The sequence below is a fragment of the Gopherus evgoodei genome, chromosome 11, assembly GCF_007399415.2.
Source record: "Gopherus evgoodei ecotype Sinaloan lineage chromosome 11, rGopEvg1_v1.p, whole genome shotgun sequence".
NCBI classification, from domain to species: Eukaryota; Metazoa; Chordata; order Testudines; family Testudinidae; genus Gopherus; species Gopherus evgoodei.
The window spans coordinates 80,450,966-80,473,986 of NC_044332.1; the positions used below are offsets into that span (position 1 = coordinate 80,450,966).

A 23,021-nucleotide genomic window follows, 5' to 3' on the forward strand; every position below is an offset into this window, starting at 1 on the left:
TCCGGCAATGGGCCCAATCAGCCTGATTCAGCCAGAAGCTCCTCGCCGGCCCAGCTGTACGAGGGCTGGCAGTGCCGAACCACCCGCGACGCACCGGAGACGGGACCGGCGTCGCTTCGGGCCTTGTCCAGGGCCGCAGAGCTGCTCGCTGCTGCCAGCCAGGACAGGCTGGGTCAGGCCCAGTCTCTGTGTCCCCAGTTGCTGGGATCGTTTCAAGCCTGGAGAGGGGCAGGACGTTCTGGGGAAGCCCCCTTCCTCCAGCCAAGCAGAGACAGGATCCCAGTCCCTGCACCAACGTCTGGGACCCACCGGGGCGGTATCCCTATTGTGCTGTCACGGATCCACCAGCCTGGTGCCCTCGCACAGTTCAGTGGGTCAGCCCCCCTCGGGCTCACACTGTCACTGGGCTTCCCCGCCTCCTGGGACCGACCCGCCAAGCTCTTTGCCCCCCCGCTGATTGCACCCGCTGGCTTCCTATGGGTGGGGGCATCCATGGGTATTTGTTGCTAGGTGCCAAATGTCTGAGCTATTGGAGTGGCCATTGTCTTCTGGGTAGGAAAGTATCTTGTATCTCTGGGTCTCTGCATAGAGCAAACACCCTAGTTATCCATGCACCACCTAGGGGAAACTGAGGCACACACACTATTCATCCATCATATTATGACAAATTTCCACTCCGTCACATGTACCCAGGCTGCATGGGCTCATCCAGACCATCTGGTGCACTTCTGTCCCCTGTGCTGACCAGACGAAGGGGTTACTTGGCCGCTGTTTGGAAAGAGCGGTGCGGTTGAATGTAGCAACCCCGGAGCGCGACTCTGCTGTCGGTCCCAAGGAAAGTCTTTACATCTGCATTAATGCGGGACACTCAGGGCAGCTTAGAGCGGGTCGTCCCACCACTGCCAGGGGCTTTAGCTTAAGACGCTCTAGGAGCTGGTGGCTGAACACAAAGAGCCGTGCGCAGCACTTCTCTTGCATGGCCTCAGGCCTGTGAGCCGCAGCACGCGAGTTCGGGGCTCTGAGGTGGTGTCTTGGCGTCATGCACAGGGGAGCTCGGTAATGGCCCAGACGCTGTTCCGATACGCATGGCCCCGTTTCCATCGGCGCGGGAACGAGGGGCGCAGCACCCCCAGGTGTCACTGTGCGACATTGGCCAGCACTGCCAGAACGAAGTGCGTATTTCATGATTCTGGGGAGCCCCGGAGCTGTGCTGAGCCCTGTGGCGTGAGCGGGAATCGCCCCTTGTCACCATGCGTTTGAGCAGCAGGGTTAGTGTCATTAGCCAGCTTTCAGCACCCCTGTAACGTGGCCCAGCGCCACTGCCGGTCTCCGATCTCCAGGGGCAGGCGCAGAGCTGGGCCTGGGGGCACCGACTGGCTGGTGCTAAGTGGCTGTCGGCGGCGTAGCTCTGAGTGTGGTTCTGTTCCCAGGGGACACTGGCCTGTTCGCTGAGGCAGGCACATCGCGGGCAGGTGCGAGGAGAAGTGGATGCATGGCAGGCAGGTCCCCGGATCCTCCTCCTTCCCTTTTTTAAAGATGGGCACCACATTAGCCTTTTTCCAGTCATCCAGGACCTCCCCGGATTGCCAGGAGTTTTCAGAGATAATGGCCAGTGGCTCTGCAATCACATTCGCCAACTCCCTCAGCATCCTAGGTTGCAGTGCATCTGGCCCCATGGACTTGTGCATGTCCAGCTTTTCTACTTTGAGCGGCAGCTTCTCCGTCTTCCATCCTTGACGCCGCCCGGGGCGGCAGAAAGGTTGGCGCCACTCCTGGGCTGACACAAGGCACAGAGCAGGCCAGGGGCATGGGGCAGGGCCCAGCCCAGGGGCAGGGCAGGAAGGGAACGACCCGAGATGAGTGGGGAGCCCCGAATGCAGCAACCTGGGGAACAACGGAGCAGAGAGAGTGAGCAGGGATCCCCCCCAACCAGAGAGCAAAACACAAATTGATGTCAACATTGCTCCCCGTGCGATCACAGAGCTCCCCGCCTGGTGACCCTGCTCCCCCCGTGCTCTGCCCCCAGCCAGCACCTCCGGGGCAGCCCCAGCTCCAAACACACCAGCCTCTGCCAGGGAGCTCAGAGCCAGCCCCTCCCACAATACTGCACAGGGCCCCATAAACCCCAAGGAGGGCCCTGTGGAAGTGCGCCTGTGTGTGTGTGTGTGTGTGTGTGTGTGTGTGTGTGTGTGTGTGTGTGTGTGCTGTGTGTGTGCAATATATGTGCAGCGTGTGTGCAATGTGTCTATGTGCAGTGTGTGTGTCTGTGTGCACTGTGTATGCGCAGTGTGTGTGGTGTGTGTGTATGTGCCGTGTGTGTGTGTGTGTCTGGGAGCCTGCAGAAAGGGGCAGAACAGGGACAGGAAGAGCCGAAGGGATGGACACTAAGACCCAGGGTTGCCCCAAATTTTCAGGTGCCCTACCTATGCCTAAGGATGGCCCTGCACACACCCGTACACCCGTACATACACCATGTACACACAGCCACAGCCACACAATACACAGTGCTCAGACACACACACAGTGTGTATGCATGTCATGCAAACACTGCCACAGGGGCGCGCGCGCGCACACACACACACACGCACACACACACACACGCACACGGCATGCACGCGCACACGGCATGCACACACAGAGTGCATGCACATGCAGCCGCAGCATACACACACGTACACACAGCATGTGTGCACACGCGCAGCATGCACTCGCGCGCACAGAGCATGCACTCACGCGCACACAGCACGCACACACACGTACACACAGAGCATGTGCACACACAAGCAGCATGCACATCGCACACGCAGCATGCACACACGCAGCATGCACACGCGCGTACAGAGCATGCACACATAGCATGCACACACAGCCAACATGCACACATAGCATGCACACAGAGAGAGTGCATGTACACGCACATACAGCATGCACACATGCGCACACGCGCACAGCATGCACACTCACGCACACAGCATGCACACACACAGCATGCGCACACAGCATGCACGCATGCGCACACGGCATGCACGCATGCGCACACGACATGCATGTATGCACACACATAGTGCGCACACAGCATGCACATGCACACACAGCATGCGCACACAAGCAATATGCGCACGCGCACACAGCATGCACACACATACAGTGCATGTACATGCGCACACAGAATGTACACACACAGCATGTACACATGCACACACATAGCGCATGCACACGCACACGCAGCATGCACACGCAGACGCAGCATGCAGACGTGTGCACACAAGCAACATGCACACGCACACACAGCATGCGCACACAGCATGCGCACACACATAGTGCATGCACACACGCAGCACGCACATGCGCACACAGCACGCACACAGAGTGCATGCACACGCACGCACAGCATGCACACACGCAGAGTGCACGCACATGCACACACAGCATGCACACACACACAGCATGCGTGCGCACACACACATATGCAGCATGCCTGCTCAGCATGCAGACCAGCACGGGCACATGGCCTAGCCGTGCGTGAGTGTGATGGAGTAGGGGTTGTCTGTGTGGGGAATGGGAGAGCAGGGGAGGACTTTAGGGGATGGACGATGCCAGGGCCTGTAACCTGAGCTAGGTAAGGGAGGGGAAAGGTCAACACCTTTGCCCGGGAAGGGGACAAAGGAAGGGAGCGGCAGGAGGGAAGCAGTTTGAGTTTGGGCTTGGGGCTGTGTGGGCGGAATTCAGGGTATCCTAGCTAGGATCCAAGCACCCTGAAAGCTCAGAAGGACTCGGTGGAGGGGTCCTGACTGTGCCTGCAAGCTCTGCTGTAACCTGTGTTCCTGTTGTCCAATAAACCTTCTGTTTTACTGGCTGGCTGAGAGTCACTGTGGGTCCCAGGAAGAGGGGTGCAGGGCCGGACTCCCCCACACTCCGTGACAGTGAGGCACGCAGACACCGATGGAGACGTGTGCACACTGGGGCAGTCCCGCCCTGGCAGGATGCTGAGGGGCAGCAGGCAGAAGCCACGCCCAGATGAGGTGGTGAAAGCTGGAGCCTGGCACCCTGTGTCCCTACCCCTGCTGCCCCGCCAGGCTGGCTCCCAGTGCTGGCGTGGGGAAGGGGAAGGGCTGCACTGGCTCTAGGGGTCCACGGCTGTGCCAGGAACCTCTCCCCACCCCGTGCTAAGCGCTCGGAGCCGGCCGGCCTGCCCCCAAGCAGCCTGGTCTGCCCCACTGGCTCAGGGACAGCTAAGGAGCTGGCACCCTCCCTGCTGCCCAGTCTCTGTAGGGGGCACAACGGGAGGGGGGAGCTGGGGGGAGCACGGTGCTGTCCCTAGGGGAGGTGGGGCAGAACAGAGCACAGGGATGGGGAGAGCACAGGGGATAGGGGTGGTGCATGGGGGCAGAGGGTGCAGGGCAGGCAGGGGCTGCGGTGCCCGGGGCGGGAGGATGCTCTGGTGTCGAAGGAGACGAGACAGTCAGGCTTTGCGCTGCCCCATCGGAGGCAGGTACAGGGGTGGGTGCTGGGTACCAGCTGGGGTCCCAACACCAGGGAACACCCCTCATCACCCCATCTTGGGATCTCAGGCTCCTGGGATGTGGCTGCTGCTGGCTTCTTCTGTGGGCTGAGCCATGCCCAGGGCTGCACACGCCCTGCCCCCAGGTGGCAGCGGGCACTTGGCCGTGGCCGGAGGGGCACCGACTGTTCCAACGGGGGTCCGGGGCAGCCCCTTGGCTCTTAGGAAGGGGAAGCCCGTGGAGATGCCAGGCCCCAGGTCCCGATGCTGCCCTGCGGGAGCTGCCGAGTGCCATGGGGGGGCATCACGGGCCTAGGCACTCTCCCCCTCCCCCCCCACAGCTGCTCCTGTGCTGCCAGCTGTCTCACCAGGGCCAGGGGATGGGCTGCCGAGCTGATCAGAGGCTGCCAGGCGGCACTGCGATCACGGAGACGCGGCTTTGAAGCCGCCCTGATGAGCTGTCTGGGTGTCGGAGCCGCGCCGACAGCGTCTCCCTTTGAGGAGCCGACAGGGGGACCGCAGCCCCCCCCCACCGTGTTAGGCCCCGCGCTCTGATCACCGTCTCGCCTGCCGCATCAAAGAGCCGACCGGCGCCCGCATCAGACGCCAGGATCGGGCGCCCCAGCCCAGCCCCGGTGTGGGGGACCCCACCTGCCGGCCTGGGGTTGGAGGCAGGAGCTGGGGGGGCAATGCCAGGATGGGTCATTCAGAGCAATGCTGGCAGGCAGAGGGATGTGTTGCTGCTGCCTGTGAACGGCTCATTCTGGGTGGGGGAGCCTCCCCCAGCCTCGCAGCCCCTGTCCCAGCTCTGCCCCTCCTGTCGCTCCCCAATTTGTGCGGCTGTGCTGGGAACTCCCCGAGGGAGCCCCCAACTGGGGGCAGGGCCAGGCACTGTCTGAGGGGCACAGACAATCTGGGGAAGGACCCTGCATCTGGGGAGTGGGGTGATGGGGCCGAGGACGGGCAGAAGCCGGGGTTCCTGGGGCAGGGGTGACCACACAGCCCTGCCGGGACACGGCACCTGAGCCACCAGCTGTGGCGGGCTCATGAGGGCTGGGACGTGGATCCCCCTGGGCTCGCTGTCCCTGCTGGGCACCCAGATCCTGCCAGCCTCCCTCGGCCTGATGCCAGGGCCAGCACAACGCCACCCGCCCAGCCCGGTGCCAGAGGAGCTCTAGGAATTTTCCGTTCCTGCCTGGAGCTTGTGGGGAGGGCGTCTGTCTGCACTAGCCCCCGCCCCTCGCCTCGCCCGTCACTGGAGCAGCTCAGGAGGCACCTGCCATGCTCAGCTCGCGCAAGGCGCTGGATACCGGGAGCTGCACAACAGGCTCCGGAGAGAGGAACCTCTGTGGAGGGAAACTAGGGCAGGCTGTGGGGCCAGGCGCCTCCCAGGGCAGATCCAGGGCAGGCTGTGGGTCCAGGCACCTTTGGACAGAGCCAGGACAGATCCAGGACAGGCCGTGGGGCCGGGTGCCTCTGGGGCAGAGCCAGGACAGATCCAGGGCAGGCTGCGGGGACGGGCACCTCCCAGGGCAAACCGACCACTGGCTGAAGCCTGAGGACAACAGGCCCAGCCGGTGGCGATGCCCCAGCCCCATTCCTGCTGCCCCAGGGGGGCGCCCCTGGCCTCAGCCCTGGGCAGCTCCTTTGCCCAGATCACCGCCCGGTTCCTGCGCGTCACCAAGATCCACGGCCTGCGCCACATCGGCTCCCACCAGCGGTCGCGCCCGCGGTGCCTGCTCTGGGGCCTGGCCTTCCTGCTCTCACTCGGCCTCCTGGGCACCTGGTCCAGCAACCGCGTCCGCTACCTGCTGTCCTGCCCCGTGCACAGCCGAGTGCGCATGGAGTGGGCCACGCGGCTGCGCTTCCCGGCCGTCACCCTCTGCAACAACAACCCCGTGCGCTTCCCGCAGCTCACCAAGCCCGACCTGTACTCGGCAGGGCAGTGGCTGGGGCTGGCCGGGGAGAACCGCTCCCTGCTGCCCGGGCTGCTGGATGGGCTGCCCAACGCCCAGCGCCACTGGCTCAGCCGCCTCGCCAACTACTCGCGCTTCCTGCCGCCGCGCCGCTCTGAGCGCACCATGCACAGCCTCTTCCACCGCCTGGGCCACCAGATCCAGGACATGTTGCTGGCCTGCCGCTTCCGGGGGGAGCCCTGCGGCCCCCAGCACTTCACGCCCGTGAGTCCCCTGCCGTGGGGTTGGCACACGCGAGACTGCGGGGCTGGCAGGGGGAGGGGGGCGGCTGGCCGGGGTCCGTGGCAGGTCACTGGCTCTGTGTGTGGGGATAGGGCGGGTGCACACGGTACTGGGGGGCTGGGTGGGGGCTGGCCGGGGTCCGTGGCAGGTCACTGGCTCTCTGTGTGTGGGGATAGGGCGGGTGCACACAGTACTGGGGGGCTGGGGGGGCAGCTGGCTGGGGTCCGAGGCAGGTCACTAGTTCTGTGTGTGGGGTCTGGGTGGACGCACGCAGGACTAGGGGGCTGCGGGGGCGGCTGGCCGTGGCAGGTCACTGGCTCTGTGTGGGGGCAGGGCAGGCGCACACAGTACTGGGGGACTGGGGGGGCAGCTGGCCGGGGTCCAAGGCAGGTCTCTGGCTCTGTGTGTGGGGATAGGGCGGGTGCACACAGTACTGGGGGGCTGGGGGGGGCGGCTGGCCGGGGTCCGTGGCAGGTCACTGGCTCTGTGTGTGGGGATAGGGCAGGTGCACACGGTACTGGGGGGCTGGGGGGGCAGCTGGCCGGGGTCCGTGGAGGTCACTAGCTCTGTGTGTGGGGTCTGGGTGGACGCACGCAGGACTACGGGGCTGCGGGGGCGGCTGGCCGTGGCGGGTCGCTGGCTCTGTGTGTGGGGGAAGGGCGGGTGCACACGGTACTGGGAGGCTGGGGGGGCGGCTGGCCGGGGTCCGTGGCAGGTCACTAGCTCTGTGTGTGGGGATAGGGCGGGTGCACACGGTACTGGGGGGCTGGGGGGGCAGCTGGCCGGGGTCCGAGGCAGGTCATTGGCTCTGTGTGTGGGGGAAGGGCAGGTGCACACGGTACTGGGGGGCTGGGTGGGGGCTGGCCGGGGTCCGTGGCAGGTCACTGGCTCTGTGTGTGGGGACAGGGCGGGTGCACATGGTACTGGGGGGCTGGGGGGGGCGGCTGGCCGGGGTCCGTGGCAGGTCACTGGCTCTGTGTGTGGGGATAGGGTGGGTGCACACGGTACTGGGGGGCTGGGTGGGGGCTGGCCGGGGTCCGAGGCAGGTCACTGGCTCTGTGTGTGGGGATAGGGCGGGTGCACACGGTACTGGGGGGCTGGGGGGGCGGCTGGCCGGGGTCCGTGGCGGGTCGCTGGCTCTGTGTGTGGGGATAGGGCGGGTGCACACAGTACTGGGGGGCTGGGGGGGCGGCTGGCCGGGGTCCGTGGCAGGTCACTGGCTCTCTGTGTGGAGGCAGGGCGGGTGCACACAGTACTGGGGGACTGGGGGGGCAGCTGGCCGGGGTCCAAGGCAGGTCTCTGGCTCTCTGTGTGGGGGCAGGGCAGGCGCACACAGTACTGGGGGGCTGGGGGGGCAGCTGGCCGGGGTCCGTGGAGGTCACTAGCTCTGTGTGTGGGGTCTGGGTGGACGCACGCAGGACTACGGGGCTGTGGGGGCAGCTGGCCGTGGCGGGTCGCTGGCTCTGTGTGTGGGGGAAGGGCGGGTGCACACGGTACTGGGGGGCTGGGGGGGGCCTGGCTGTGGCCCAAGGCGGGTCGCTGGCTCTGTGTGTGGGGAAAGGGCAGGCGCACATGATATTGAGGAGCTGGGGGGGGTGGCTGGCAGGGGTCTGAGGCAGGTCGCTAGCTCTGCGTGTGGGGACGGGGGGAAGAGCGCACACGGTACTGGGGGGCTCTGGGGGGGTGACTCTGTGGGCATTTGGGCAGCTCACACGTGGTGCTGATGGGGACTGTAGAGAATGGGAGGGATAGGAGCCCCCTTCCAGATCCCTGCCCTGCTCTGCCCCAGTCAGGTGGGACCCCTGGGACATTGCTGCCTTGGGGGTCGCTCCCCAACCCCTCCAATCCTCTCCACCCCCCCTGTCTCAGAGATGCCACATCCAAATGCCAGGGAGGGGCCGTGTGTTCCTTTGCTGGTGGGGGGGGTGTGTGTGCTGAAGCCTGGGGGGTTGAGGAGGGGCTGTGTGGCTGGAGGGGGGACATGTGCTGAAGTCTGGGGAGTTGGGGAGGGGCCATGTGGCTGGGGTGCAGGGTCACGTGTGTGTGTGGGGGGGCTGTGTTGTGATGCAGGGAGGCGGGTGGGTGGACCATACCTTAACAAACCTGCCTGGTGCAGGGCAGACAGAAGCGACAGCCTCAGGGTGGCATCGCCCCACAGTGGGTCCTGGGGTGATCCTCCTGCACCCCCTACCAGATCCAGCAGGTCACTGGGGACACGTCCCTAGGCACATTGGCATCAGCCACTGAAGGCAGGATCCTAGCTGAAGCCTGGTGCCTTGGGGTGCATCCAGGTCAGGATCGAAGGGCCCCCGGCAGAGCTGTGTGTTGGGGGGGAGCTCAGGGCTGGGCTAGGAGGGGCTGCGGGTCGGGAGTGAGGGGCACTGGCAGAGCTGGGGTGGAGCTCAGGGCTGGGCTAAGAGGGGCTGCAGGTTGGGAGTGAGGGGCACCGGCAGAGCTGGGGTGGAGCTCAGGGCTGGGCTAGGAGGGGCTGCGGGTCAGGAGTGAGGGGCACCGGCAGAGCTGGCAGGGAGCCGAGGGCTGGGCTAGGAGGGGCTGTGGGTCAGGAGTGAGGGGCACCGGCAGAGCTGGGGTGGAGCTCAGGGCTGGGCTAAGAGGGGCTGCGGGTCGGGAGTGAGGGGCACTGGCAGAGCTGGCAGGGAGCTCAGGGCTGGGCTAAGAGGGGCTGCGGGTCGGGAGTGAGGGGCACCGGCAGAGCTGGCGGGGAGCTCAGGGCTGGGCTAAGAGGGGCTGCGGGTCAGGAGTGAGGGGCACCGGCAGAGCTGGGGTGGAGCTCAGGGCTGGGCTAAGAGGGGCTGCGGGTCGGGAGTGAGGGGCACTGGCAGAGCTGGCGGGGAGCTCAGGGCTGGGCTAGGAGGGGCTGTGGGTCAGGAGTGAGGGGCACCGGCAGAGCTGTGTGTCGGGGGGAGCCCAGGGCTGGGCTGGGGAGGGAGTGAGAGGTTCTGAAGTAGCTATTCTCTGCTCCCCAGGGCCCATGGGTGCAGTTCAGGGGCATGGTCAGGTGCTCTGCGCTGTGCATATTCTCTGTCGCCCAGGGCCCATAGGGGGCCAGATCCGGGCCCATGGGGCAGAGCGTAGGTCAGTGCAGTCCCAAGGCTGCTCTAGCAGACAGAGGGTTGGGCTGGGCCGGGCGCAGCCTCAGACAGGGGAGCGCAAAGTGGCTGTAAAGCCCCACGTCTCCCCGGTCCCGAGCGTGGGGCGGTGTAACAGCCCAGCCCCAGGGCCGCAGGCTGAGCTCCCGCAGCGGCACTAACCCCTCCCCCACCTCCTGCCCAGGTCTACACCCGCTACGGCAAATGCTACACATTCAACGCCGACCGGAGGCGCCCGCGCGTCACCCGCCAGGGCGGGATGGGCAACGGGCTGGAGCTGATGCTGGACGTCCAGCAGGAGGAATATCTGCCCATCTGGAGAGAGACCAGTGAGTGGGGGGGCTCCCGCAGCACCTGGGGGGGAGCTGGGGAGGGGGCCTGTCCCGGGTTGAGAGGCAGGAGCCGGGGGGGGGTCATCCCAGGCAGGGGGTGAGGAGCTGGGGGGGCTGGTCCCAGGGAGGGGGGCAGGAGCCAGGGAGGGGGGGCCTGTCCCAGGGAGGGGGGCAAGGAGCAGGGGGGGGCTGTCCCGGGTTGGGGGGCAGGAGATGGGGGGGCCTGTCCCAGGCAGGGAGCGAGGAGCTGGGGGGGGCTTGTCCCAGGCAGGGTGTGAGGAGCTGGGGGGGCTGGTCCCAGGGAGGGGGGCAGGAGCCAGGGAGGGGGGGCCTGTCCCAGGGAGGGGGGAAAGGAGCAGGGGGGGGCTGTCCTGGGCTGGGGGGCAGGAGACTGGGGGGGGCCTGTCCCAGGCAGGGGGCGAGGAGCCGGGGGTGGCTCGTCCCACGCAGGGGGTGAGGACCTGGAGGGGGGCTTGTCCCAGGCAGGGGGCAGGAGATGATGGGGCCTGTCCCAGGCAGGGGGTGAGGAGCTGGGGGGGCTGGTCCCAGGGAGGGGGGCAGGAGCCAGGGAGGGGGGGCCTGTCCCAGGGAGGGGGGAAAGGAGCAGGAGGGGCTGTCCCGGGCTGGGGGGCAGGAGACTGGGGGGGGCCTGTCCCAGGCAGGGGGCGAGGAGCCGGGGGTGGCTCGTCCCACGCAGGGGGTGAGGACCTGGGGGGGGGGGCTTGTCCCAGGCAGGGGGCAGGAGATGATGGGGCCTGTCCCAGACAGGGGGCGAGGAGCCGGGGTCCGTCTGCAGCGCTGAACCTCCGGCCTTTCCCTGCCTCCCGCAGATGAGACGTCGTTCGAGGCCGGGATCCGGGTGCAGATCCACAGCCAGGACGAGCCGCCGTACATCCACCAGCTGGGCTTCGGGGTCTCCCCCGGCTTCCAGACCTTCGTGTCCTGCCAGGAGCAGAGGGTGAGGCTGGGCCGGGGTGCTGGGGGGTCGGAGGAGGGCAGGGCTACGTGGAGTGGAGCTGGCCAGGTGGGGCCAAGTGGGGACAGAGTTGGTCAGATGGGCTGGTGGGAGGGCAGAGCTCGCCAGGGGGCAGAGCTGGCCATGTGGGGGTAGATGAGGTGTAGTGGGGGTGGAGCTGACTGGGGGGCAGAGAAGAGCTGGCTGGGGCAGGGCAGGCTGGGGGGGGCGGAGCTGGATGAGGGGGCGGGGCAGGCTGGGGGCGGAGCTGGATGAGGGGCGGGGCAGAGCTGGCTGGGGGGCTGGGCAGGTGGAGGGGGTGGAGCTGGATGAGGGGTGGGGCAGGCTGGGGGGCAGAGCTGGCTGGGGGGGCGGAGAGGGTGGAAATGGCCAGGGGGGGCAGAGGGGTGGAGCTGGCTGGGGCGGGGCAGGCTGGGGGGGGGAGCTGGCTGGGGGGGCGGAGGGGGTGGAAATGGCCAGGGGGGGCAGAGGGGTGGAGCTGGCTGGGGTGGGGCAGGCTGGGGGGCGGAGCTGGCTGGGGGGGAGTAGGTGAGGTGTGGGGGTTGAGCTGGCTGGGGGGGTGGAGGGGGCAGAGCTGGCTGGGGTGGGGCAGGTTGGGGGGCTGGGCTGGCTGAGGGGGAGTAGGTGAGGTGTAGTGGGGGTGGAGCTGGCTGAGGGGTGGGGCAGGCTGGGGGGCAGAGCTGGCTGGGGGGGCGGAGGGGGTGGAGATGGCCAGGGGGGGCAGAGGGGTGGAGCTGGCTGGGGGGAGTGGAGGAGGCAGAGCTGGCTGGGGGGCTGGGCAGGCTGAGGGGCGGAGCTGGCTGAGGGGGGGTGGGTAAGGTGTAGGGGGGTGAAGCTGGCTGGGGCGGAGCAGGTTGGGGCAGAGCTGGATGAGGGGGCACAGCTGGCTGGGGGGGTAGGTGAGGTGTAGTGGGGGTGGAGCTGGCTGAGGGCGTGGCAGGCTGGGGGGCAGAGCTGGCTGAGGGGGCAGAGATGTCTGAGGGGGGCAGGATGGGGTGCTGAGATGGCTGAGGGGGCGGAGCAGGCTGGAGGGTGAGGTGGGGCCCAGGTAGCTCCAAGGCTGTGGGGGGCCAAGCCGGCGGCCGGTTCCCCTCCCCGGCGTGGGGGGGGCTGTACCACCCCCCTGTAGTCTGGCGCTCCTGGCACGAGCCCGGCTGCGTTGGGCAATGGGCCCCGGTCCCTCCAGCCTAGCGCGGGGCGAAGGCGGCACCAGGAGTGTCCGTGTGCCCGGCTCCGTGTGGGTGCTCTCCCGGGGGCGAGGGGGCTGCCTGCTCACTGCCCCTGCCCTCACCGCCCCCTCCTGCCTGCAGCTCAGCTACCTGCCCCAGCCCTGGGGAAACTGCCGGGCCAGCGTGCCCGGGGAGCAGATCCTGCCGGGCTACGAGGGGTACAGCATCGCCGCCTGCCGCCTGCAGTGCGAGAAGGAGGCCGTGGTGAGCAGCTGCCAGTGCCGCATGGTGCACATGCCAGGTGAGACCCCACTGCCCGTCCCCGTCCTGTGCCAAGTGCCCCCTGCCCCCGTCCTGTGCCAGGTGAGACCCCCCCAACCCACCCCCATCCTGTGCCAGGTGAGACCCCCCCACGCCCCGCCCCCAGTCCTGTGCCAGGTGAGACACCCCCAACCCACCCCCAGTCCTGTGCCAGGTGAGACCCCCCCACGCCCCGCCCCCAGTCCTGTGCCAGGTGAGACACCCCCCATCCCTGTCCTGTTCCAGGTGAGACCCCTGTGCCCCCAACCCACCGTCCTGTGCCAGCTGAGTCTCTCTACCCCTGGGCATTTGCCTGCCGCACTCACCTCTGTGTGCAGTGCCCTGTTTCCTGGCAGTCTGGGTGAGCTCGGGGTCGCAGACCCCCAGGATTGGGGCCATGGCCCCAGCTTGGGGACAGGCTCTGGGAGGCCCCTTCAGTGGGCCAGGCCCCAAAGGGTCTCGCTCTCCCTCCAGGGGAAGTCACGCGGCTTCATCGCCTCCTGGGCCTGCAGCCCCCCTGCCTCCCCCCCCCGTGAGCCCCGGGCAGCGAGTCCCCCTGAGACAGACCCCGATGGAGACTTGTACCATCTTGGGGGGCAGCGCCCCCTCCACCAGCGTCTGCAGGGACACGCAGCCAGCGCGGCCGACAGGCGGGTGATTAGTCACCTGGACCAGCCCGGGGACCCCAGAGAAAAGACGGTTACTCACCTTTGTAACTGTTGTTCTTCGAGATGTGTTGCTCACATCCATTCCAGGTAGGTGTGCGCGCTGCGCGTGCACGTTCGTCGGAAACTTTTTACCCTAGCAACTCCAGTGGGCCGGCAGGTCGCCCCCTAGAGTGGCGCCACCATGGCACCTGATATATACCCCTGCCGGCCCACCCGCTCCTCAGTTCCTTCTTGCCGGCTACTCCGACAGTGGGGAAGGAGGGCGGGTGTGGAATGGATGTGAGCAACACATCTCGAAGAACAACAGTTACAAAGGTGAGTAACCGTCTTTTCTTCTTCGAGTGATTGCTCATATCCATTCCAGTTAGGTGACTCCCAAGCCTTACAAAGGCGGTGGGGTCGGAGTGAAATGTGGCAGAATAAAACTGCCGAGCCAGAGGCTACAGCCTCTCTTGACTGCTGAACCAGGGCATACTGCGAAGCAAAGGTAAGGACCGAGGACCAATGGAGCTTCACGACAGATCTCGTGGGTAGAAACACGAGCCAGCAAGGCGGCAGATGAAGCCTGAGCCCTGGTAGAATGCACGGTGATGTGGCTTGTGGAAATATGAGCCAAATCATAACAAGTGGGGATGTCCGCCATCACCCCAGATGAGAACCTCTGAGAGGAAAACAAGCAAGCCCTCCCTTTGGCCCGCTACCGGGGCAGAGCTGGGGCACCTTAGGAAATGATTCTGTCAGCACAATATAATGCGAGCACTCCACAGATGTCCAAGGAGTGCAACGGTTATGCCCATTGCGTTGAACTGTGGGTAACATGAAAGGCCAAAACCACCTTAGGGAGGAAAGCCGGGTGCGGTCATAACTGCACCTTGTCTTTGTGAAACCTAGTGTACGGCGGAACCCCCGTAAGAGCTCTGATCTCAGAGACCCGTCTGGCCAAGACTAGGCTGAGGTCCCAGGTCGGGGCTGGGCGGCGCGCCCGAGGGTGCAAGCGCTCCAAGCCCTTGAGGGACCTCGAACCCATAGAGCGTGAGAACACTGAACGTCCATCTTAGCCTGCTGGAAGGTAGAGATGGCTGCTGAGTGTATCCTCAGCGATGATACCGCCAGGTCCTGCCGCTGAAGACCAGAGGCAGGCCAAATAGAGGGGATCGAGACCTCAGCAGGAGCAAGATCGAGCGTATTGCAGCTGTAAAAGAAACGCTTCCACCTGGCCCGGTACGTTGACCAGGTGGAAGGCTGCCTGTCACCCCGACTCAGGTACGCAGCAGCCACCGTGAGGCGAAGAGGCTGCAGGTCCGAGTGACGAAGCCTGTCGTTGCCCTGAGTGATGAGGTCTGGGCTGACAGGCCGAGCAACGTGGTATGTCAGTGCTGCCTGGACCACTCTGGAGTGATCATGATGATGCACGCTCTGCCCCTGCGGAGTTTGAGCAGGACCTAATGAACCAGTGGGAACAGTGGGAAGGCATAATGCAGTCGGCCTTTCCACGGCATCAGGAATGCGTCCAAGATCGATTCCGAGGAGAGACCTTGGAAGGAGCAGAACACCTGGCATTTCCTGCTCTCGCGGTGAGCGAACAGGTCTGTGTGAGGAAACATCTCCACTTCCGGAAAGCGGGACGCCTCACATGGGGCAGAGTGATCACTCGTAAGACAGGAAAGACCTGCTGAGTCAAAGAGTTAAGACGTTCCGAACGCCTGGGAGAAAGGACGTCGCCAGCTCCATCGAGTGGGCCATGCAAAAGACCCGGAAATGGATGGCCTCCTGACAAAAAAGGGGGGAGGATTATGTCCCCCCTGAATACTTATGAAGCACCTGGCCGTTGTGTTGGCTGTAAACACCGAGATACAACGGCCTCGCAGCTGCCGCTGGAACCCCTGGCATGCCAGGCGGACTACTCTCATTTTTGGGGCATTGATGAGGAATGCCAGCTCCCTAGAAGACCAAAGGCCTTAAGCTCGGAGGTGACCATGAGCACTCGAGCAGAGAGATGATGCGTCCGCCGTCAGGGGCAGTGAGGGCTGGGGCGGATGAAACCGCATCCCTGTCCACACCAAGGAGGGAGTTAGCCACCACTCTAGGGAGCCTAAGGCTTTCGAGGGAACGGTGACTACCATGACCATTGGCTCCCTGTCCGGGTGGTACGCCGAGGCGAGCCGGACTTGGAGAGGACGGAGGCGGAGCTTGGCGTGTTTGGTTACAAACTTGCGGGCAACCATGGACCCAGGAGACTGAGACAAGAACGAGCTGAGGTCGTTGGGAAAGCCTGCAGACCTCAGATGATTGTTGCCATCGCCTAAAACCGCAGTTGTGATAAGCAGGCTCCGGCTAGGTAGGAGACCAGGATAGCCCCTAGGAAGCCCAACCTCTGCATGGGGACCAGAGTGGATTGCTCTATAGTAAACAGCAGGCCTTGACCTGTGAATAAGACCGTGGCGATGCCCACGCGCTGAGTGGTTTGTGTCTCAGAGTCTCCGTGGATAAGCGAATCGTCCAGATACGGAAAAACGCATATCCGACATCAGCGACGGTAGGCGGCGACCATGGCCGTAAACCGGGAGTATTGACAGTCGGCTATAAAGCGGAGGCATCTCCCGTGCGGAGGGAAGATGGCATTGCGAAAGTACGCGTCCTTCATATCCAGGGCGGCACAGTAGCCCCCAAGAGGCAAGGATGGAATAATGGTTCCCAGGGATACCATGCAGAACTCCAACCTTATCCTAAACCGGTTGAGTCCGTGCAGGACTAGGAAGGTCTGAGACCTGTGTTCGAGTGGGGGACTAGGGCATAACGGGAGTAAAACCCCATGCCCCTTTCGTCCGCTGAAGGGGGACAGGGCTGGAGCAAATTAAAGGTGGTACCTATGCTCCATCGTGCGCAGGAACCAGCGATCTGAAAGTAACTGGGGCCATGCCAGGAGAAAGCGGGATCGGGATCCCGTCCTGCGACTGGTACACCGCCCTCAGGCGAACCTTGGAAGGTCCGTCTTTGGTCCCAGTGGTAATTGCGAGGGACCTTGACTTTGGCTCTTTAGGGGTCCTGACGTTCGTCTGCGACCACCTTGGCCCTGCCGTTCGCCAGAGTTCTGCCTCTGGCTAGGCACAGAGTATGGCGGCTGGGGCCAGAAAGGCCTGCGTTTGGTCGCTGGCGTATACATGCTGAGACGCATTAGGACCCTATTGTCCATCAGACTTCGCAGTCTGGGGCTGTCTGTGCCACGAAGATGCCTTTACCAACAAAGGGTAAATCCTGAATGGCATACTGCAGCTCCGGCCGGAGGTTTAAAACCTGAAGCCATGAAATGCACCTCATGGTGACACCCAAGGCCAGAGTGCTGGCCGCAGAGTCTGCTGCGTCCAACGAGGCCTGGAGGGACGCTCTGGGAACCTTCTTTCCCCTGTCCTCCAAGACGGCAGCGAACTCCTGGTGGGAGTTCTGAGGGAGAAACTCCTTCACTCAGGTGCTATAATTATCGCAGCTAAGCAAGGCTTGTTGCTTTGCTACCCAGAGCTGCAGAGCCCCTGCAGAGTACACCTGGCTGCCAAGCAGGTTCATTTGCCAAGCCTCTTTCTGGTTCGGGGCTGGCGCCCGCTGGCCATCATATCAGGATCGTGGTCCTGAGCATAAAATCTGCGCATATGGGATGACACGGATGCGTGTCCGGACGGCCATGGAGGTACTAAAAGAAGGCACAGGCAGAGTCTCTGACTCATTCGGACCTTGCCCAACTCGGCACCGGGGACCGGCACCGGGAGGCGTATCGGTACCTGGAACGAGATCCAGACCCGGAACCAGAACGGTGTCGGGAGGTCGACCGAGATCTCGAGGCTCGGGGAAAGGCTACAGGAGTCAAGGTACCTGCCACGGTGCCAGGAGTCGGAACGGTGCCGATAGCGGGTCAGTGAACGGGATACCGACCGGTGCAGCAAGTGCGACCAGTACCGAGGAAAACAGCACCGGGACTGCCAGTGGTGTCCGTCGTGCCGACAGGACTTGGAGTGTCTGCGGGACCGTGATCATGAACGGTGCCGCTCTGCTGTGCTGACAGGGGACAGTCCCCTGAAGAGACTGTATTACCCGCAACGGCGGTGCCGGGGTCAGGCAGCATTGACTCTGTCATGGCACTGAGAGCCCTCGCCGTTGGTAACGTCTCCGGCGTGAAGGGAACAGCAGGCTCAACCACAGTGCATACTGGGGAGCTGTCAGGCACCGGATTCGACGGCCCTCATGGGACCCGGATCAACGGTACCGAGGTCATCAGAGCTTCGGTAGGTGTCGGTGCCGGGCGATCCGAGTTAGATAAGCTGTCTGGCTGCGGTGCCGTCAGCACGGAAGCAGCGGGAGCAATACGCTCAACCACGGCGCGTGCCGGGGAGCCGTCGGGCACCGGATTCTACGGCCCTTGTGGGACCGGGATCGACGGTGCCGACGTCATCGGTGCCGCAGCAGGTGTCGGTGCCGGGCGATCCGACTTAGACGAGCCCTCTGGCTGCGGTGCCGCTGGCACGGAAGCAGCAGGAGCAGTAGCTCAACCACGGCGCGTGCCGGGGAGCCGTCAGGCACCGGATTCTACGGCCCTCGTGGGACCGGGATCGACGGTGCCGACGTCGTCGGTGCCGGGCGAACCATCTTAGACGAGCTCTCTAGCTGTGGTGCAGTTGGCACAGAAGCAGCAGGAGCAGTAAGCTCTACCACGGCGCGAGCCGGGGAGCTGCCAGGCACCGGATTCAGTGGCCCTGGGGGACTGGAATCGACGGTGCCGATGTCATCGGTGCCTCTGCAGGTGTCGGTGCCGGGTAATGCAACTTAGGCGAGCTCTCTGGCTGCGATGCAGGTGGCACAGAAGCAGCGGGAGCAGGGGGCTCTACCACGGCACGTGCCGGGGAGCCGCCAGGCACCAGCAGGAATTGTAGGCTTTCTCGACCTCGGAAGAAGGGAGCGGTGCCGAGTTGACATCGGTGCCGGCGACGGCCGGTGCCGAAAGGCCTTGGTAGTACCGGCGGGGTCCGGTGCCGAGGAGGCGCTTCTGCCCGCCGCTTGAACATCGCTCGGCGCCCAAGGTGGAGGGGTAAGTGAAAGTCCCGCTCCTTTTTGTTCTCAGCTTAAAAGCCTTGCAAATGGGGGACTTATCTGTCAAGTGTGATTCCCTGCGGCACTTCAAACAGGAGTCATGTAGATCTCCCTTCGGCCGCGGCTTCTGGCAGGCCGGGCCCATTTTAAAACCCGGTGAGCCATGCATGGGCTCCGGCACTGGGCTCATGGAAGGGGCTACTTCCTGAACCCCGCTAACTAAACTAACCATGTTAGCAAAGAAAACACGTATAACTATACAAATATACATATAAAAGGGTTATAACTGCATAACTATATACGAGAAAACGAGTAGCTAGGGAAGTGGAGGTCAGCTAAGCCGCGCTCCACTGTTCCAACGACCGACATGGGCGGTAAGAAGGAACTGAGGAGCGGGTGGGCCGGCAGGAGTATATGGAGCGCCATGATGGCGCCACTCTAGGGGGCGACCTGCCGGCCCACTGAGTTGCTAGGGTAAAAGTTTTCCGACGAATGTGCACGCGCGGCGCATACACCTAACTGGAATGGATATGAGCAATCACTCGAAGAAGAACAGAAAGTTACAGCTGAGACCATCCTGGTCAGCCCAGAGCCCCGTCCCTCTGACCTCCCTTTGTCCCAAGGCAGATGCACCCAGAGCCCTCAGCAGCCAGCACTTAACTTCCTCCTCCTCCCTCCCCGCTCCCAGCCCTTTGTTCCCGAGCCCAGCGGGGGATGCGGCTCAGCTCTCTAGAATCACAGAATATCAGGGTTGGAAGGGACCTCATGAGTCCAACCCCCTGCTCAAAGCAGGACCAACCCCAACTAAACCATCCCAGCCAGGGCTCTGTCAAGCCTGACCTTAAACACCTCTAAGGCCATGTCTACATCTAAAATTTTGCAGCGCTGGTTGTTACAGCTGTATTAGTACAGCTGTATAGGGCCAGCGCTGCAGAGTGGCCACACTTACAGCAACCAGCGCTGCAAGTGGTATTAGATGTGGCCACACTGCAGCGCTGTTGGGCGGCTTCAAGGGGGGTTCCGGGAACGCGAGAGCAAACCGGGAAAGGAGACCAGCTTCGCCGCGGTTTGCTCTCGCGTTCCCGGAGCCACCCAGCAAACCGCAGGGAAGGAGACCTGCTTGCTCGGGGTTCCGGGAACGAGAGAGCAAACCGGGAAAGGAGACCAGCTTCGCCGCGGTTTGCTCTCGCGTTCCCGGAGCCACCCAGCAAACCGCAGGGAAGGAGACCTGCTTGCTCGGGGTTCCGGGAACGAGAGAGCAAACCGGGAAAGGAGACCAGCTTCGCCGCGGTTTGCTCTCGCGTTCCCCGAACCACCCTGCAAACCGCAGGGAAGGAGACCTGCTTGCTCGGGGTTCGGGGAACGAGAGAGCAAACCGGGAAAGGAGACCAGCTTCGCCGCGGTTTGCTCTCGCGTTCCCGGAGCCACCCAGCAAACCGCAGGGAAGGAGACCTGCTTGCTCGGGGTTCCGGGAACGAGAGAGCAAACCGGGAAAGGAGACCAGCTTCGCCGCGGTTTGCTCTCACGTTCCCGGAGCCACCCAGCAAACCGCAGGGAAGGAGACCTGCTTGCTCGGGGTTCCGGGAACGAGAGAGCAAACCGGGAAAGGAGACCAGCTTCGCCGCGGTTTGCTCTCGCGTTCCCCGAACCACCCTGCAAACCGCAGGGAAGGAGACCTGCTTGCTCGGGGTTCCGGGAACGAGAGAGCAAACCGGGAAAGGAGACCAGCTTCGCCGCGGTTTGCTCTCGCCTTCCCCGAACCACCCTGCAAACCGCAGGGAAGGAGACCTGCTTGCTCGGGGTTCCGGGAACGAGAGAGCAAACCGGGAAAGGAGACCAGCTTCGCCGCGGTTTGCTCTCGCGTTCCCGGAGCCACCCAGCAAACCGCAGGGTAGGAGACCTGCTTGCTCGGGGTTCCGGGAACGAGAGAGCAAACCGGGAAAGGAGACCAGCTTCGCCGCGGTTTGCTCTCGCGTTCCCCGAACCACCCTGCAAACCGCAGGGAAGGAGACCTGCTTGCTCGGGGTTCCGGGAACGAGAGAGCAAACCGGGAAAGGAGACCAGCTTCACCGCGGTTTGCTCTCGCGTTCCCGGAGCCATCCTGCAAACCGCAGGGAAGGAGACCTGCTTGCTCGGGGTTCCGGGAACGAGAGAGCAAACCGGGAAAGGAGACCAGCTTGATTACCAGAGGCTTCCTCCTTCCCCGGAGGTCAAGAAAAGCGCTGGTAAGTGTCTACATTGGATTACCAGCGCTGGATCACCAGCGCTGGATCCTCTACACCCGAGACAAAACGGGAGGACGGCCAGCGCTGCAAACAGGGAGTGGCAGCGCTGGTGGTGCCCTGCAGATGTGTACACCTTCAAAGTTGCAGCGCTGTAACTCCCTCACCAGCGCTGCAACTTTCTGATGTAGACAAGCCCGTAGGAAGGAGATTCCACCACCTCCCTAGGGAACCCATTCCAGTGCGTCACCACGCTCCTGGTGAAATAGTGTGATGAAGTAGGGGCTGTCTGTATGGGGGATGGGAGAGCCGGGGATGTCTTTAGGGGAGGGACAGGATCTTTAAGCCTGTAACCTGGGCCAGGTAGGGGAAGGGGGTTAGCACCTTGGCCCAGGAAGCTGGACAAAGGGATTGGCCGGCTGGAGGAGGGGCAGTTCAGTTTCGGTTTGGGGCTGGGTGGGGGAATTCAGGGAAGCCTATGCTGGGATCCAAGCGCCCTGAACCCTGAGAAGGACTCGAATGAGGGGTCCTGGTTGAGCCTCCAGGCTCTGCTGTAACCTGCATTCCTGTTGTCCAATAAACGTTCTGTTTTACTGGCTGGCTGAGAGTCACTGTGGGTCCCAGGAAGAGGGGTGCAGGGCCGGACTCCCCCACACTACGTGACACAAGCACAGGGGGAGAGCAGAGCCAGTGTGCAATGGGTGTGGGGGGGGGGAACAGCAGGGGAAGAGACAAGTTGTGATGGAGTAGAATCTATCTGTGTGGGGATGGGAGAGCTGGGGATGTCTTTAGGGGAGGGACAGGATTTTTACGCTTGTAACCTGGGCCAGGTAGGGGGGAGGGGGTTAGCACCTTGGCCAGGGAAGCTGGACAAAGGGATTGGCCGGCTGGAGGAGGGGCAGTTCAGTTTCGGTTTTGGACTGGGTGAGGGGAATTCAGGGGATCCTATGCTGGGATCCAAGCGCCCTGAACCCCAAGAAGCCTTTGAGACGGCCTGCGAGCTGCACCAGGTAGATCCTGCGGACAGGCTCCGGGTTCTCACCCCCTTAGTGGACCCCAAGGCCGTGGCATTGTACCACCAGCTGGGAGAGGAGGAGAAAGGGAACTACGAACTATTCAAGCAGGCCCTGCTGCGCGAGTTTGGGCTGACCCCCGAGATGTACCGGGAGAGGTTCCGGAGTCAGTATAAAACCCCTGAGGTCTCATATCTGCAGCTAGCCATCCGCGTGGAGGGATACGCCAGCAAGTGGGCAGATGGGGCCCAGACGAAGGGGGACCTGATTAAACTGCTGGTACTGGAGCAACTGTATGAGCGGTGCCCATCCGACCTGAGGCTGTGGTTGAGGGACCAAAAGCCAGAGAACCCACGACATGCAGGGTGGCTGGCTGATGAGTTTGTGAAGTGCCAGACGGGGGTGGCAGGGAGGAGTCTCAAAGGAACAGGCCTGCCGCGATGCAGAGAGAGAGTCATCCTGGGACCTCCCAAAGGGGGAATAGGGAGAACCCCCTCCCAAGAGGAACGCCCAACACAAGGACAACCGATCGGTTCGAGGGCACCAACTGGACATGAGCTGCTATCAGTATGGCCAGAGGGGCAACATACGGTCTCAGTGCCCCAGACTCAAGGACAGACTGAGCAGACCAACCCCAAACCGGGTTAACTTGGTAGAGACCCAGCTGGATGAGGGGCAGCGTTCGCAGAAAAGGGGGGCTGACCACGTACCACCTGCGAAGGAGGGAGGAGGGCCCCAGGTCAGCTCCTCTGATGCTCCTCCTCTGATGCTCCAGGCTCCGAGTTTTTGGTTTACAGGGTGGGCGCAGGGCTGCCCTTCCAGAGAGAGTGCCTGGTTTCCCTGGAGGTAGATGGGAGGAAGGTCACTGGGTACTGGGACATGGGCGCAGAGGTGACACTGGCCCGGCCTGAGGTGGTGGCCTCAGATTGGATGGTGCCCGACACCTACTTGACCCAGATGGGCATGGGTGGGACCCCATTGAAGGTGCCCGTGGCAAGGGTACACCTGAAGTGGGGGGGCCAAGGAGGGCCCCAAGGATGTGGGAGTACACCCATATTTGCCCATGGATGTGTTAATGGGAGGGGACCTTGAGGACTGGTCTAGTAACACCCAGAGTGGCCTGGTTGTGAGTCAGAGTCAGCAAAGGGCACTGCACCCCGACAACGGGGAAGGTACTCGACCCGAGGTGCAGGACCCTAACCCAGGGAGCGGGGAACGCCCAGGGGCACGGTTCAGAGAGGCTGCGGCCTCAGACCCAGCCAGCAAGAGAGAGCCGGTCCCCATCCCTGTCCCAGCTGCTGAGTTCCAGGCCGAGTTGCAGAAAAATCCCTCCTTGCGGAAGCACCGGGACCGGGCTGACCTTAGTGCGGTACAGACCATGAGGAGAGGTTGCAAGGAGAGGTTCCTGTGGGAGAAGGGGTTCCTGTACCGAGAATGGGCTCCCCCAGGGGAAGTA

General features: G+C 63.7%; 1 protein-coding gene across 2 annotated transcripts in view; it reads left to right on the forward strand.

The window, feature by feature from the left end:
• The window catches only part of ASIC4 (acid sensing ion channel subunit family member 4), a 117,554-nt gene that overhangs the window by 47,908 nt on the left and 46,625 nt on the right, over nucleotides 1-23,021 (forward strand). Inside the window, exons 1-4 of one of the 2 annotated variants that reach the window (XM_030579639.1) lie at nucleotides 5,817-6,681; nucleotides 9,994-10,138; nucleotides 10,972-11,099; nucleotides 12,428-12,587. In XM_030579639.1, the coding sequence (XP_030435499.1) occupies nucleotides 6,085-6,681; nucleotides 9,994-10,138; nucleotides 10,972-11,099; nucleotides 12,428-12,587 (1,030 nt within the window). In that variant the 5' untranslated portion in view covers nucleotides 5,817-6,084. Of the gene's footprint in view, nucleotides 1-5,816; nucleotides 6,682-9,993; nucleotides 10,139-10,971; nucleotides 11,100-12,427; nucleotides 12,588-23,021 lie in introns of those variants that run through there. The other variant, XM_030579640.1, reaches the window with a different exon arrangement.